Here is a 16859-nt window from a genome sequence, read left to right as displayed (position 1 = left end):
TCATGTGAATTTGATCAAATTTTCAAATATAATTTTTAAATTATTTAATGTTGCTATTAAATTTCAACTCAGGTAGTTAATCTTCAAACCTCTTGAAATATCTTTCTACATGGTTTGGATATAAAATTAAAATCATATAGAAGTTATCCTGATATAATTCAGTCGACTTGGCTGATTTAAAAACAACTCATCTAATCAGTAAAAATATCTGAAGATAAAATCAAGAAGAAAAGATGAAATTGAAAGAAAAAAAAAATCCCTCAACCTAATTTTTTTCTTTCTTTAGATTTAAAGTTCAACAGTGTAAAAATTAACCTAACATAATTTAGTTATCTTGTCTAGTTCGACCAATGAAATAAAAAAATATAATGATATAATTGATAAAAAAAACTCTCTGCTAAACTCGGAATAAATATATATAAGAGTTGCGTGACATATTTTAATTGTCCTCATCATTCCAGAAACAATCTTAGGAATCCTAAAGCTCCATGAAGTTTACCAATTCTTTTACTGTAGTAAGAGCATGCATGCAACAACCGTTGCGTGGATTATAAGAATTTAGACTATGTCACTCACCTTCTTTTTGAGAATTGGAGTCAAGGAATTTTACCCATTTCCACATCGGCATGATTAACATTCGACGTTTAAGAGAATGGGGTTAAGTATGAGAATGAATTAGTTGGGCACCAAAGTCATTGCGAATGGATGATAAGTGGTTGTGATTAGTCTATTGCAGACCTATTTTAATTAGACTATATAGATATCATTATGAGAATAGTTATAAATCGATGAGAAATGACAAATTCCAAGAAAAGATCTAGGTTGCGTGCAGTGATTTCTAATTTTTAATCTAATTATTGAACTATATTTAAATTTTTCAAGAGATTTTATAGGATCATTTTAATTTATAGAAGGGTCACCTTGTTAAAAATAATTAAGGTCCGGAAGATAATTAAATTAAAGTATGTTGTTTGAGCTAATTTTATTACTCTTAATTCTTTTAGATTTCATAGCTCGTTTGGAACTTTTATTCTTCCCTTTTATTTTTGGATTTTTTTTAGTTTGTTTAGGGTAGTTTTTTAAATTTACATAAGAAATTGTAATTTTTTTTTGTTAGAAACAAACTATTTTAAAATAAAATTTTCAATAATGAGATTTCAAAATATAAATTGTGTATGGCAACTCCATTCAATAAAATTCTATATTGACTGCTCTCATTATTTTTTAATTTTGTTTCTGCATGCGTGAAAAAAAAAAGAGCATAACCCCACACGTAATCACAACCTAAAATTCTAACTGCTGACTGAAGTTACCACATGATTCACTCACCGTGTAAAGGAAGGAAGGAAGGATGATGTGCAAGGGCAACTAATTTGACCAGCCGCATTTGCCAAGGGACGATGCCCTAGTACTACTACAGATCGCTTTTGTCCTCACTCGCTCGCCTGATAGCCCTTAATTATCCCATCGAACGTGTGGAGCCAATATCCTAGAGAAAATGCAACTATCCCAGAGACAATCAGCACTAGCAGCACCTATTTTCATGAGCCGCAGGCGTTAAAATGCCCCTCCATGAATCAAACGGCTCCTGGTAACCCTATGCGTGCCCTATAATAATGAAAATCCCAGGGAACGGTTCTGATGAATGATGACAGATGGACCCTATAAAGCTATGCTTTTCTACATGCCTCACTGGAATGGGTCGGTAGCATCTAAATAAAGTAGGAGTGAAACTAGCAGGGAGACCACCCTCTTTAAAATCCAAAGAAAAGCTGCTTTTAATCTGAAACTGATCTTGCTATCTAGCTACCTCTTGTTTTGTCACTACGTTGGGGTTATCAACTCATCACTAAACCAGACACCAACTTCCCTGCTAGTATATTTCTTAGCCACTAGACAAAAGACCAAACCCCTCGTATTTCTTCAGTTTCTGAGAGAGAAAGAGGCGTGTGTGGCATCAGAAACGAGGGTTAGGAGGTGAGAGAACGCAGGAAAAGACTGGAGGGAGGGAGGGATTGGAGGGTTTTCATCAGTAACGAGGGAGGATGATGATTCTTTCCCTGATCTTTCTTAATATATACGATGTCTTACAGACCTGTAATTCATAGGAATATGGAAGGAACCGTCTAATCTGATCATTATTACTACTCCAAAACAATTATTAATTATTTCTCTTGTCTTTTTAAGTCTTCAAATCACCTCTTCTTCTCCCCCTCACTGCCCTTTTCAATTAATTACACCCACAAGGAGCCCCTCCCTCTTTCTCTCTCTTATTTACTGTGCCATACCATCCTTTCTTCTTAAATAGAACCCATCTGTCCCCAAGGATTGTTATTACTCTCTAGCTGTCTGTTTTCCTTGTATGTGTCTGTGCCTTCCAGTGGTGAATACTAGGACAGCTAGCTAGCTAGCTTTCATGTGGATTTAGCAAAGGGTTTCTTACAGAGTTTATTGGCATTCTGTCCACCTCCTATCTATAGAAATTAGAATATCTCTTTCATATGGAGGTGGGCATACTGCCAACCGAGCTCTGTTGGTCTCTCTTTGTAAAACCCTCGTGATTATTCTGTCATCATCCTCATCTTTTAGCTCTCTCTCTCTTGCAAGAAAGAAAGATCAAAGGTAAAGAATCTGCATGCGCTATGATGATCTCTGGCAACCTCTTCTTTATTTTTTTGGTAAGCTTCTTTTGTTTTTCTGATCATGGTGGTCATGCACTGGCAGCTTCTGGCCCTTATTTGGCTTCTACTTGATGACTCCAACTATACCATCTACTTTTCCTAATAAAACACAAAAAAATCAATAAAAAGAGAAAATCACTACGACTTGCTTTGATCACCTGTTGATTGCCATGGTTCAATTTTCTGCAGAAAATTAGAGGTAATGAGGCATCACATGCGCAGAATCCTGGTTTTCACTTTGTAGATCTTAACCTATGTGACTTTTTCCTGGGTTTTTGGGTGTAATTGCTTCTTTCATACTTGCCTATATTTCATAATCTAACAGTGCATGATGCATTGCTTTTTTCATCTCATCATCCAGGCTTATCTATCTCTTATTTCCCCTTTGAATCTAACCCAAGTGATCGTACTCAAGATTAGTTCAATTAATAAAGACTCAAAGAGTTGAAGGCTGGACGATGCCTCTTTGCAGCCATCATACGAACTATTCATCGGGGCTAGCCAACTCAACTGAATTATAGGATGCATCGAAGGTCTTTGAATCAAAACCCCTTTGTAATGATCCTCTATCTGCCTCTTATATATATATATATATATATATATATATATATATATATATAAAATCATGTTGAGTATCTAGTTAGATATTTCAGTGTTCATGGCTTCATGCATGTCTACCACACCAATTTTTTCCCCCCATTGTCAGATATTCAACTAATATATATCTAATTTGGTTGGGCAGGTCTTTCGTTAGGGCATGCCAAACACTCCATTTCTAGGATATACTCCCAAGTCCACACGCTGAGTGTCTTTTTTGATGATGTAAAGGCAAAATTTCTTAAATAATTTGTTGTGTTTGTGCTTTGTGCATTTGGCCATCAGACGCATGGAAATGTTTGGAATAATAATAGAGGGTTACATTACCTGGTGGCTCCACTCAAAGTTCCAAGCTTTTTTGCTTTAAGCACTTGCTCATAGAATTTTGTATTAGTGATTTTGATTCTTGTATCCCTTTTGTTCAAATGTGACTTCAATTTAGGCACGGTAGGGCACTCAATAAAAGGGTAAATTAAGAGCTGCTGGGATGGTGATAATTACTCCATCGGGGACCATAATATGGCTGAGTAATGGCAGTACTGTGTTCTTTCAGTGGACGAAACTGGAGGGGGCGACGAGGGACCATAAGCATTTATCAAGGTAAAGAAGTTCACTGTTAAGGCGCTCCATCCAGAAATAAATTGGACTAAGTACCAAAAAGCAATGAAATTCGAAATTTATTTAAGTATTTTTTAATCTTCTATATGTCCGGATATTGTGACCTTTTTTGTACAAGTCATTGCGTTTTTTTTTTATTATCGAAATTTACTTATTTTGATAATGTATTTTTTATAAATAATTCAGACTGTACGAAGGATGAACCAAAAGAAAGAGGATTTGGAGGAGCTATGGACACTCGCAAGACTTCCAAATGCCTAATTGTATTATGCCACGCGGCACAAAAATATGAAAGTAGAGAAGTAGGAGGAATGGAGAGGGGTAAAATCAAAACTCGAGATAGTTTTAGGGGGAAAATTGATAATTCCCAAAGTTCAGGGAGGTATTTTGCCCCTTTCAAGTTACATCCCTGGCAAACCTCAAGCGTGAGCGCATTCCTCGTGTGTTTGTAAGTGAAGCAGAAATTTTTAAAGCTTCACCCAATTTTGTGCAAAGCCCAACATGGAAGAATTTCACCTTTCCTGCTACAGAGTGTTGTTTGCCTAAGCATCAACCGCAACAGACATGCCCTTGAGACATGTCATCCAGAGGAGGACTGGCATTCCCTGGTGATTCTTTCAGGATTGGAACACTGGTCCCAAGAGATCGGCCTGCAACCATCCAACTCCATAGCTATATTACTTTTTAATGTTTTTAACCCAAGGCCCATTCAGATCAGCTACGACCCTGTATATACACATAGATGCAGTGCATCGTCCAATATTCAGCACCATTACTATTCAACTGAACCTGATCAGCTTTGGGACAATCCTGCTCCATATATTTCTCAAGAACAGGGGTCCTCGTCCTTTGAATTTCGATCCATGGATTCGATTTCTTGCACTGAAACAATCTCTCTTTCTTGATAGCCTGGAATAGAAGGTCCTTGTTGAAGCTCAAACATTTGTTTCTTCCGACAAACTCAGATGAGCTTCCCCGCTACCTTGAAAGTTTAAGGATGCCCAAATTCCCATATCAGCAATACTGATGGACTTTCTTCAGTTCCGAATAAAAAGAATTAAAAAAGTTTTGCTATTACACATAACTCTAACCTCCAAAACCGACAAGGAAACTAGCAAACGAAACCAGAGTTCGGTCTTATGTCCATAATGTTTATGGGTATGCTGTCTCTCTGCAAAAGGATATACATATTGTGCACAAATCTGTGCTTAGTGGAACAAGCTATCTAAACTAGATTCAGAAGCAGTAAGAAGTCTTTTTAGTACTGAGGTCGTCCAAACAGGACGATATGATCTAACAAGTCAAAATGTTAGTTTCTCTAGAGTCTGATCTAACGAGTCCCTTAAATTGCTCTTCTTCAAAGAATGGGGTTTCCTTCCATTAGTAATCCTGATTACTTCACTGGAAGAGCCGACAGTTGGCACTGTCAATGCGGAGGAACAAGGACTGTGTTGAAAAGAAGCATGGCTAGATGATATCCACTTTTGTTTGGATGGTCTACCACCACAGTTTCCCTGAAAACAAGGAGATGCTGACTCTGCTGTTGCACGTTGCTTGGTGGCATCATCCACATATAGGAGATCATCAATTCTTGCCATTATGTTGAAGGCCAAGCTTTCCATCACCCTAGAATAGCTCTCCATAATAGCATGCCCTACATCCTGCAGCGGAGAAACAATTTGTTTTATCCATGTGTGAGCTGGAGGTATGGAAACGTGTCATCAGCAAACAGGAGCAAAAAGGCTACGATGCATGGGTAATAATGTGCAGGCAATACCTTGTTATATTGGATCTTGTTTACATCTAGAGCAGTCTGTGGGAGGCCAGGAAAACGTAGCCTTAGGTTATGTATGAGAACCTCGGCTCGTTTTGCTAGAAGTTTCCTTTTGGGTATTTCACCAACAAATCCTTTCACCTTGCCACCCCATGATGACTTCCCATTCCTTGCACGAATTAAGTGCTTGTTCTGGTAATTTTGGCTCCAGAAATGCGTGGCAGCCTCTATCCGATTTGCTATTTCCAAAGTGGTGAATTCTGATGACAAGTCTAAGTAATCCAAAAGATAATCTGGGGAGAAGTGTTTGGCAGTTATATAATGATACATGATTCTGCCTAAGCAAGCTTTTCCACTCTGAAAAAAGAAAAAAACAGAAAAGGCCACGAAAACCAAAATTAACAGCGTATATTTCATAGGAAACATAAAGACATTGCATAAGCAACAGCATTGTGTCCTTTGTAAGAGTTAATCCCTTTTGATGGTTCAGAGTACAATGTACAGTAGATGCAAATGTTCATTCACATAAAAAGAATGCCAGCGCGGAAATTATACATATATGCCTAGCAGACAAAAAACGAAATACAGGAACAGCATTACACTCTCTTCTTTAAATAACATGAGCACATCAGCAATACATTTTATACCAGGGACATATCAACCACATAAAAACCTCTGACCAACCTGCTTAACAGATAGAAAAGGAATTTATTTGGCATGGATGTGGTGGAAACTAAAGATTAATAAAACTTTGACCATGCAGTATTCATTCACATCCACAGCTGATTCATCAAGCATAAATGGAATTCGATGTAGCAGGGCAGGGTTCCCATACCTTGGGCAAGCTCTCAAAATAAGTATCTGGGATTTCCATCTCAGCTAACACACTATTGTTAATTGCCAACGCAGCCTTAAGGATCTGGCTTGTGCACTCCCTACACTGCTGCAGCTTCTTTCTTGTGTCTTCCGACAAACCAGCCGGGGGAACTTTAGGGAAAGGAAGCCACCATTTTTCTTCCTGTCTGATTGATGGTCTTCTCAAAGAGGAAGACATGGGAAGTTCCTCCACATCATCATCACCAGCAACTACTATACCACGATCAACATACCAAAATTCAGATTCAGAAAACAGATCAAGAATGCTAATCAGCATTGCATCAAGCTTCTTGAGTGCCGGGAGGTTCACATATAAATCCGAACGTGGCCGAGGCACCATAACCTCATAAGTCCCACCACCAGGAAATTCCTGCATTGATGGTACAAGCTCTACTATGGAATCACTTATGCATAAAAGCCATTCCATCTCTCGCTGCCACATTGCCTTTCTTTGCGGCGCTAATGGCTCTAATCTCCATAGCTCCCCAAACACAGAAGCTGCCAAATATATACCGACATACAAATACATAAATCTCAGCAATTTTCTTCAATTGATTACAGCCAAAGCAGTATTCAATAGTCATTTCTTTCACTCACTAACCAGAAAGATTGGTGATGGCATTGGAGATGGCGACGGCGGTGCAAACTCCCTGTCCTCCACCTGACATGTCTTCTCCAAGCAGAAGCTTAGCAAACCGCTCCTTCATCAGTGCAATTTCTGCAACCGCCAAAAATAAAAATAAAAAAATCAGAAAAAAATTAGAAAACTGCAGTTACAGCAAGAAAAATTCTCCAAAAATAGATTAAAAAGACTAAATTAAGCAAAAATAATTAATTAACTAACCGGACAAGTCAGTCTCTGGTTTCTCTTCCATCTCATCGGGACTAGCAGCAACATGTCTATCACCAACAACCGGCAGCATCACCGGAAGCGGCAGAGGAGAAACGGAATTACCGGCGAAATCAGGAGTCGAAGAAGTGAAAGAAGTGGAAGCGCCGCCTTGGAGATCGTAACGACGGCATGAGAAGCTACTACTAGAAGTGTCACTCTCCGATCCGCTCACATCCGCACTCAAACTGTAATTGTCGAGCTCGAACCTCTCGCTCACTTGATCTAACCAATCCTCCGATGAAACACTCCCCATTGATCAAGATCAAATAGATTATTAGGACAGCTAATCAGGACCGTACATTTCCTCCGGTGAGAAGAGATAACTGGATTGAATCGAAGAAAATAATAGTGAGAAGAGACTGAAAAAGTGAAAGGCAAATAAAGGTTTGTAGTCGTCACCAAGTCTTTGCTCTTTCTCTCTGTTTAATTGCGCAATGTTGGCGCTAGCTTTGCTAACAGCAGTCCCCACCAGGAGGACAGAAGCGGTTTTTCCTTCAATTATTATTATGGCGCGTGTAAATTATTAATATAATAATAATATACTGGTGAAAGTGATGATTAAGAGCGTGTTTGGCAGTGTGGTTGCGGGTGCTATTTAAATAACTTTTCGTGTTAAAATGCATGCCAACGATGTTTTTTCATTTTTTAAAAATTATTTTTGATATCAGCACATCAAAACGATCCAAAACGTACAAACTATATTAAATTTTAATAAAAAAAAAATTTTCAAATTTTTTGAGAACGCAACCGCAGCGACGTTCCTAAACAAGACCTAAAAGGGCTGCCTTTCATTTATGTGGGCGATGGGCTTAGGTCCATGTACTAATGTTGGTGGTATTACCGTTGTAATCGTAATTCGTACTTGCAAGAGGATTGACACGAGAAACGCTCAATTTTAAGTACGAGTTAATTATTTTTATTAGAATAATATTATTATATATTTATTTTTTAAAAAAAAAAATTCTTGCGCGAATCAATCGAGTTTCAACTGGATTCAGTAAGAATCTTTGAATCACTGTATACTCGATGGAATCAATTAAATTTTATTAGATGAATTCTTTTATTCAAGTCGGTATATATTTGCATTGCTATAGTTTTTATGATTGGAGTTTTAAAAAAATATTTTTAATTGTGATTTTATAGAGCAAATTTAAAAATTATGTGTTTGGCAAGGATTGCTATGAAATAAAATTTTTCATACAAGATAAATGAAAAAAAAATTATTAATAAAAAAATAAGTTATTTTAAGTATAATCATGTATGTCTAGTGTAAAAAAAACATTTTATTTAGCTAACCAAATAATTTTTATTCATGGTTTGACAAAAGAAAATAAAACCTATTTCAATACCAAACAGCTTTTTAATACTTAGCCTTGATTAAACTATGGGTCATAGATTTATGATATCAACCCACCAAATTTTAGGCAGGTTTAACAACTAAATTATTTCTTTTAGATTGTAAATTCTTCTCTCCACTAAAATATATGGGGATGTCATACACCTAAAACAAGTGCACCCTTTTTTTATCGTTTATTTTTTTTGTTTGTTTTTTGTTTTTCCATAAATTGCATTATTTTTTTTAAAAATGACCTTCTAAATTACTTGCGGATCAGTCAGGTTAATTAAATTATGCCGGGTCATCACTCGCATGATTTTATGGTCAAAGATTAGGTTGGGTGTTTTTTTATGTCAATTTAGTCTCTTTTTTTTTTAAATTTTGCCCTCAAACTTTTTTTTTACCGATAAGTTAAGTTATTTTTGGATTGACCAAAATGACTAGATCATGTTGCAGAGACTCTCACATGGTTTAAATTAAATCTTGAGTTAGGCAAGAAATTGAGTTGAGTGGCTCTTTATTTTTTGTCAATTTTATCTATTTTTTTTTAATTTCATCCCTATTTTTTTTTTACTGATTAACTAGATTGTTTTTGGACTGACCAAATCTATTAGGTTATATTGAAAAAACTCTTACATAATTTAACTTTAAACTCGACCTATAAGAAGTTGAGTTTCGTCTTTCGAGAGAAGAAAGCCCTTTCAAATGGCCTTGTGTGATCAAGTTGAGGGGACTTTTCTCGTTTGAGTTAATACTTTGAAAGTTTAAAAGTTTTAATTGATCCGGTTGAGGAGAGCGCCGACTCCAATGTTCGGTTAGCAGAGAACGATGCCCTTTCTTTTTAACAATACTAGATATTTTTAAGAAGTTGAGTTTCGTCTTTCAAGAAAAGAAAGCCCTTTCAAATGGCCTTGTGTGATCAAGTTGAGGGAACTTTCCTCGTTTGAGTTAATACTTTGAAAGTTTAAAAGTTTTCATTGATTCGGTTGAGGAGAGCGCCGACTCCAATGTTCAGCTAGCTGAGAACGATGCCCTTTCTTTTTAACAATACTAGATATTTTTCTACGGCCCAAATATTTTTTATTATATTAAAAAAAAATCCAACACTTAAATAAGTAAACTAGTTCTTTCTAATTGATTGATGATTTGTTGTTGTTGCTGCTGCTGTTATAACCAAACTAATTTGTTCTTGTTTTAACTAGATAAGATTTGTCATAACCTATTTTTACCCGTGCGACAAGTTTTTACTCGTTTCATTTAGTGCTAGTATTCGTTTTCATTATGATGGACTCAATCTAAAATGTTTGCTGTTTCGAAATCTTTCTGTGTTTGCTAACAGATGGTAAAAAAATGAATGATAGAATGAGCAGGTCTACAAACCAATGATGTTCCAGTAAAATTGAAAAATAGAAAGTTTTGTACTACAAGTTGTATCTTACCTCAACACTAGTTAAATTATATTGTGATTTAATTTCTTATGCAGATGGGGACGGCGATGAGACAGAGGAGCAAACCGACCCATGAAATAAAATGCTGCAAGCTGTCTGGGGTATGGCAAGTTTTGTCTGTGGTATAATAAGCCTTTCCCATGTCATAACGTCCAAGTAAAGATGTATGAATGCAGCAAAACTAACCAGAGTCAAAAAAGAGAGAGGAAAGCCAATGGATTTACAAGCGCAAGCTTCGCCTTAGATTGATCAGGAGACTCGCCAACCTGTAATCATAGCAGGCACTTACTAAGTTTGATGCATGATAATGACCCAAGAATCTACTAGCTATAATCACTACAAAGTTTTTCAGTAGTGGATTTATCCTTTCATCCAGATGAAAAACATCAAGTTACTGCATGCCAGTTCAAGAAAATCTAATTATCACAACAGTGCAGAGCAAAATGCTGACACAAGGCTACCTGCTCTATGTACCATGATAATCACCACGTACAGAACAATATATTGAACTTATTTATTTGAATAAATAAATAATAAATTTATTTTTTAAAATACTCATAATTTAAAAAAATAAATACAAATAAAATAACTCACATCATAAAAAATATTATACAAGGCTAAACACATCAACAATATAATTCAAAAACAAATATTTTTTATTTTAAAAAATAAACTTCATTTGTATAAAAAAAAATTATAGATAAATTAGAATAATACTTTGAAAAATAAAATAGAAAAAAAATAACAAAAAAAAAGATTAAAAAAAATGCAAAAATTATGACCCAGATCATAAGATCAGGATAAATCTATAGAAAAATCACAAAAACAATATTAAAAAATAATAATGTAGAATAATAAAATCTTACGAAACTGAATTTCTAACAAATTAAATATCGAAAGATAAAATCAAGAAAAAAAATAATTACATAAAAGGGTTGAAAAAAATAAAAGGAGAAAAAACATTAATTGGAGGGATAAAAATTTTCAATTGAAGAGTTTAATTAAATTGAAAAATAACTTTAATAAAAAAAAATTAAAAAAATAAGGGTCAAACTAAAAAAATAAAATAACAAAAAATTTAATTCAATGATAAAATTAAAAAAAAATTCAATGAAAGTGCCAAGAATAAAATTAAAAAATTTTAAAAATAAATATCAAAATAAAAAACCGTAAATAAGAAATTGTAATTGAAAAGAATAAAAAATTTTATAAATGAAAAAGAAAACGAAAGCCTAAACTACAGTTTACCCTTCAAATCTATCTGTTTTCGACTGCAATCACATCTAACGAAAGAGCAGTCCAAGAATCTCAGCCATAGAGCCCACCTTCACTTACAAAGTCCAATCAGTACTGCACTAACAACCTTTTCTTTTTAACCATGCTAGATACCTGAGAAGAGTCATAGGGTGGGTCATGGCTGTCACTGACAATTCTTCTCTCTTAAAGACGTCATTTTACCCTTTCAATAACAGCAAGAACACATAGTTGAGCCACCTATAAACTAGTAAACGAAACACAATAAAGAGAATCATAACAGCTTTGTAACTAAAGACGCCCAATTTATACAAGAAGCTAATTTGAAAGCATAAAGAAAATAAAGTCTGAAAGCAAAGCACTCCTAGTCATGTCAAAACACCATACCTTGGATGGAGAATCCCATGAGTATACAGTCGGTGCAATAACATCCCTATGAAGCTGAATCCAAGCACTGGTCAAGAAGATAGAGGGAAAAAATGATGCGCAGAGCAAAGCAGAACCTGAAAAGGCATCTTTAGACATGTTGCTGAGTGTGCAGATCAGGATCCCAGTAGAAATACAATAAAAAAGAAAAATGTCCAGGATAACTGTAGACAATGGCGAAAGCAATGTAGCCCCCAGCTCAGCTTGATTAGCTAACATGCCAGACTGAAATTATAACATAGTTGATATCACCAACCAGTAACATATATTGGATCTTCTCTTACAAAATAGGATCACATGCATGCACTGTGAAATTTGGGTGCATAGCAATTTGTACACAATTGTCAATTATGCTGTCTAAAATATTAGAAAATCAGAAAATAATCAGACTGTTCATGTTTTCAGGAACTTTATGCATTACGTAATTAAGAATAGAAAAACATGATTAGTTTTTTTTTTTAAAAAAAATAAAAACAGAACAAACATCCATGACGTACATTTTCAGCCTGATCCTCCATTCTTAAACTTTTTGGGACAGAAGTCTTCCTGCACAACCTTAAAAGTACTGCTGGTTGATTGTGACAAACAATAAGAAGTAAAGATCAAAAGCTATCCGGTGGTCCTCTTGAACCTAGCAAACGACGTTGCTAATCCCTGGGAGAGAATTGAATGGTGCTTCTCAAGTCATAAATCCATGCATATTCCCTTTATTGCCTGGATATATGTTTTTTTTCCCTTTATTTGCAGGTAGGAGCTTTCCACATATTAGTCACTCCTGTTAATTCAAGCAAAGAGGTTTGCATTAGTCTTGAATGTATTTGCAATTTACTATGTTTCGTTAATCTATATATTTCACCATGTACGATTATTATTAATTTTATCTTGTCTCAGTATAAATTTTTGAACGGAAGAGGCACTACCAGTTATATATATTACCTTGGTCTTTACATGAATATAAACCACAACCAGAAATGTTAGCCCCAACAGCTCACCCATAGGTTTTCCAGAAGTTGTACATCACTGGAAACACCACGTGGGCTAGCAGCAAGCTTCTTGAAAAATAAAATGAAGATCAAGGCTGCACCTTACTGATGATTACCCAGCCCCATCCATCATGGGTCACTCCTCACTCTAATGGCACAACAGCCAGGGTCAATGAGGTCAACACCTATACCATTAGGCAAGCCCTTGGCTATGGAGATCATTGTTCCCAAAATAAGGAAAGGAACGACACTTAAACCGAACTGATTTATGACACATCAAACCCAAATCAAGGTCGCGCTGTCATGGATGGACAAACAGAGAAGCAAGACAAACATGCATCTAAGTTCAAGTACAGAAAACCCCTTCCTGCAAAGTCTGCTACACGAACACCTCATGTCTGCCATATGAATCCAGGGTTTGATCTCTCTTTCTTGCCTTCTATGTACAAATCCGCACTGTGCATCCCTCTATGTGAGGTGCTAATTATAGGTTTTGGCCTTCTGAATCTGGCTCCTGGATTAAATTTGCCATTTCCAGCTGTGTGTTTTCTTGTCACTCTGCTACTTTCTCACTCAGTAAGTTACAGTCAGTGTTTCTTATGATTCTCTCTTCCTTTGTTTATGGCATAATGACAACAGTCTCTGCATAAGGAAAGAAGTTCAAATGTTAAAAACAAATGGCAGGTCGAATATAAGAGATGACTCCTAGTATGATAAAGTGAACAGTTTATCACTAAGAATAGGTAGAGAAAAACAGCTATATACATCTATTGCTATCCTAACGAAGGCCAGTTTGCTGGTAAAGAATGAAAATTCAGAAATTTGATGAAATTCAAGAGCACAAATACACAAGATAGCATGCTAAAAGCAGCAAAATCCATGCACTTTTCTTACTCTTAACACTTTGATTGGATAAGAAAATGTCCACCATTCACAACTTGTCATAATTCATTGTGGACAGATAAAAAATCAACCCTCATCTAATTTCATGGCAAAACATAGACTGAAGAAGTAAGGATCTACTCCAGTATACTACCCCGGGCTGAGCTACATAGCAGTCTATCAAACACCTCTGGTGGGAGGATCAACTGAAGTCCTCCCAGTAACCTGAGTACCTGGTACCTCATAGTGACAACTTATAGGCAACTAGAAATACCGATAAGCAAAGTCAAATCAGAAAGTTATCAAATTACAGCAACTAAACAATATGAACTACACTTCCCAAGCAGGTAAAGAGAACCTCAGCAAACAAAAGACTACCAAGGAAGTAAATAAGGATAGCTCGTAAATTGATGAAGTCAAGTTTCTTACGCAGCAGTTCAGAGTCACGAGAAGTTGGCTTTTCACCATCGTGAACTTCACAGTTTATCTCTGTAATCCACAAGCATCTAACTATTTCCCACTGAAAACTGTCACCTGCACTCAATAAACCAAGACCTTAGATATAGACAGGAAGGATGTCACTAAAACAAATTCTCAAAGAAAAAAACAATTCTTCACTTCTAACACCCATGACTGAGTAACAGAAGATTAGTGATGTGACTATTTAGAAGAACTTTTGGATTCTATCAGTTGTTCATTGCAAGTGACCATAAGAAATATTGCTCAAGATAATGATTGTGACACACTCCAGGAAAAAACAAGTACATGCTGCAGAGGAAACAGAGAAGGAAAGACACAATATACTTGTCAATACAGAAGATGCCTGTTCAAAAGTGCCAGCCATTAGAACGCCAACATCTCCTCGCATTTTCACTGTGACGAGCATGTTTGATCTTCAAAAATAGCCTGTAAGCGCTCTCAACTTTATTTGAAGCAAGCAGTTTGTTATTTAGTTTGCTACAGATGAACCTGCTCGGGCAAAAGCCCTTGCGCATAGACTCCTCCATGACAAGGACAGCATTTTCAAACTGTCCTATGTTGCAAAGCCCACTGATGAGGTATTCATAAACTTCCATGTCGGAAGAATAACCACTTTCTTGCATCTCATTCCATATTTTTAACATCATTCCACATTTACCAAATCTGGAAAGCCGCATCAGCAATAGCTTATAAGCACTTAGCGATATTGTACAGCCAACTTTTCTTGCCTTTGTGTAGATCACCATTGCAGCATGGGGTGGGCCGAAGCTACAGAGAGGTTCAATAAAAGAAGTTACAGTCCCTGTTTTAGTAACCATCCCTCGATCCAACATCTCATCAAACATTTCAAGAGCATCAGCCACTTTACTAGCTTTGATCAAACCAGAGATCATTCTTGTATAAGTATCAATATTGGGATCACAATTCTTACTCAATAAACACCTATAATACTTCATGCACTCATCAAAATTCTCAACTGAAATGAAATTAGAAATCATGGCATTGTAAACATTAGTATCCGGTACACAACCTTTCTCCTCCATACTACCAAACATCATAACAGCATCTTCAATCCTACCAGCTCTTCCTAACCCCTCAAGAAGGTAACTAAAACTCAAACAATCAGGACTAAAACCATCTTCTTCCATTTCCTCAAAAACCCTCTGCATTTCACTAACTCTACCAAACTTTGACCACCCACCAATGATTACATTATACGTCATACAATTAAACGGTATTTTCCCCTTCAATGAATTGAAGTACGAATTCGCAGCACCTACATGAGACCTTCTACACAAACATTGCAAAAGCACATTCGATGACTCCGCATCACGCTCAAACCCAAACTCTTCTTCTAAGTTCCCAAACATTTGAATTGCTTTATAAACTCGACGGGCCCTAACTAGACTATCAATTACAATCGACAACGTCTCCGAATTCATGCTCACACCTTCTACCCTCAACTCATGCAAAAATTTCACCATAAAATCAATAAATTTTCTTCTACCTAGTGCTCTAATGACTACATTGTAACTGTCAACATCCTTACTTATCATAGGCTGCTTAATCGCCCAATTAAAAAACATAATCATAGCTTCCCCGCCTAAATTCCCTCTATTAAGCACTTTAGCTACAACATCAAGACTCAAATCCACACTACATTCTGTTAGAGCACGTTCAATTCCAGATTTACCCTTGATTTTTTGAACAAAAACTCCTCTTAATTTCTCTTCAGGGGATAAAAATCGATCAAAAACGGGTCTGATTTCGACTTGCTTATTACTAATCGAACGATCGTGGTTGTATGGGTGAGGAATTGGTGGTTTAGGAGAGATTGGTAACAGATTAGAGAGTTCATTAAGAACGTAATCCTCGTCGAGATTAGATTGAAGCTTGATATTATCATGAGAAGTGGTAAATTGAGGAGGGTCTAGGGTTGAAAATGGAATTGAAGAGCGAAGAATGTGAGGCAAGCGGTACCTGGTGATTTTGTTGGTGAGAGAGAGAAACCCTAGAAAGCTCTGCGGATTAATTGCCATGAAATGACCGTTACGCTCCAAGTTTGAGATACAGTCACAGTGAAATGGCGTGTGCGAGGTGAAGGAAACTCGTCTCTGTATTTGGATGCGGTTTGTGCATTCTGGGCTTAGCGCTTCAACTTTTGGCCAAATACCAACTTTATCCCTAATCTTTCAGAAAAAGCCTGTTTGCTTCTAGTTTGGGTTGAGAAATCTTAGTTTGACCCTGATCCCGACTCGATTCGAGAATTCACCTGGAAAAAATCTAAGTTATTGGATCATCATATTAACTCATAAGAAGATTTAGTGTTGTTTCATCATTTTTTTTCCGTTTTAATGCTGAGCCAGATTTAATCAGGTCAATGAAATTAAATAAAATTCAATTAAATTAACCAGGTTTTATCCGGATAAATTAAAAACTCGAAATTAAAATCAAGCTCTAAATCTTAAGTTTCCCGGATTAACAACTAATCTTGAAAAGGGAGTAGAAAAACAATCCTTATCTCTCTCTTATGACTTGCTTCTGACCGTGAATGTGTAAGAAAATTTGGTCTTTTTTACTCTTGGGCAGAAAATTTTGCAGAGCACCCCGGT

The 16859-nt window shown here is 36.2% G+C and overlaps 2 protein-coding genes and 1 long non-coding RNA gene across 5 annotated transcripts; 1 reads left to right on the top strand and 2 right to left on the bottom strand.

The window, feature by feature from the left end:
• Positions 1-1654: 1654 nt before the first annotated feature.
• Positions 1655-4423, top strand: LOC133695399 (uncharacterized). Of its 2 annotated transcripts, XR_009842433.1 has the most exons (4): positions 1656-2880; positions 3043-3236; positions 3424-3878; positions 4083-4423. It is a non-coding gene; the product is annotated as an uncharacterized LOC133695399 (long non-coding RNA). The 2 variants fall into 2 exon arrangements; XR_009842432.1 differs by having other exon boundaries at positions 1655-3236.
• A 485-nt stretch (positions 4424-4908) lies between these two features.
• Positions 4909-7878, bottom strand: LOC133695398 (rop guanine nucleotide exchange factor 1-like). The gene is made up of 5 exons (XM_062117376.1): positions 7391-7878; positions 7148-7264; positions 6506-7044; positions 5674-6027; positions 4909-5557 (listed from the first exon to the last, which is right to left on the bottom strand). Exons 1-5 carry the CDS (start codon positions 7689-7691, stop codon positions 5198-5200), a joined length of 1671 nt encoding a protein of 556 aa, XP_061973360.1. The 5' UTR covers positions 7692-7878; the 3' UTR covers positions 4909-5197.
• A 2269-nt stretch (positions 7879-10147) lies between these two features.
• On the bottom strand, positions 10148-16585 carry LOC133693425 (putative pentatricopeptide repeat-containing protein At5g43820). Of its 2 annotated transcripts, none has more exons than XM_062114639.1 (6): positions 14572-16585; positions 14197-14301; positions 12839-13527; positions 12400-12677; positions 11864-12127; positions 10148-10488 (listed from the first exon to the last, which is right to left on the bottom strand). In XM_062114639.1, the coding sequence occupies exon 1, from the start codon at positions 16284-16286 to the stop codon at positions 14595-14597; it is 1692 nt and encodes a 563-aa protein (XP_061970623.1). In that variant the 5' UTR covers positions 16287-16585; the 3' UTR covers positions 10148-10488; positions 11864-12127; positions 12400-12677; positions 12839-13527; positions 14197-14301; positions 14572-14594. The 2 variants fall into 2 exon arrangements, with proteins under 2 accessions (XP_061970623.1, XP_061970622.1); XM_062114638.1 differs by having other exon boundaries at positions 11864-11979.
• Between the last annotated feature and the right edge of the window lie 274 nt (positions 16586-16859).

Source organism: Populus nigra, chromosome 5 (genome assembly GCF_951802175.1).
Source record: "Populus nigra chromosome 5, ddPopNigr1.1, whole genome shotgun sequence".
NCBI lineage: Eukaryota > Viridiplantae > Streptophyta > Magnoliopsida > Malpighiales > Salicaceae > Populus > Populus nigra.
The sequence above is the reverse complement of the archived record's forward strand: the minus strand, read 5'-3'. Positions and strand labels throughout refer to the sequence as shown.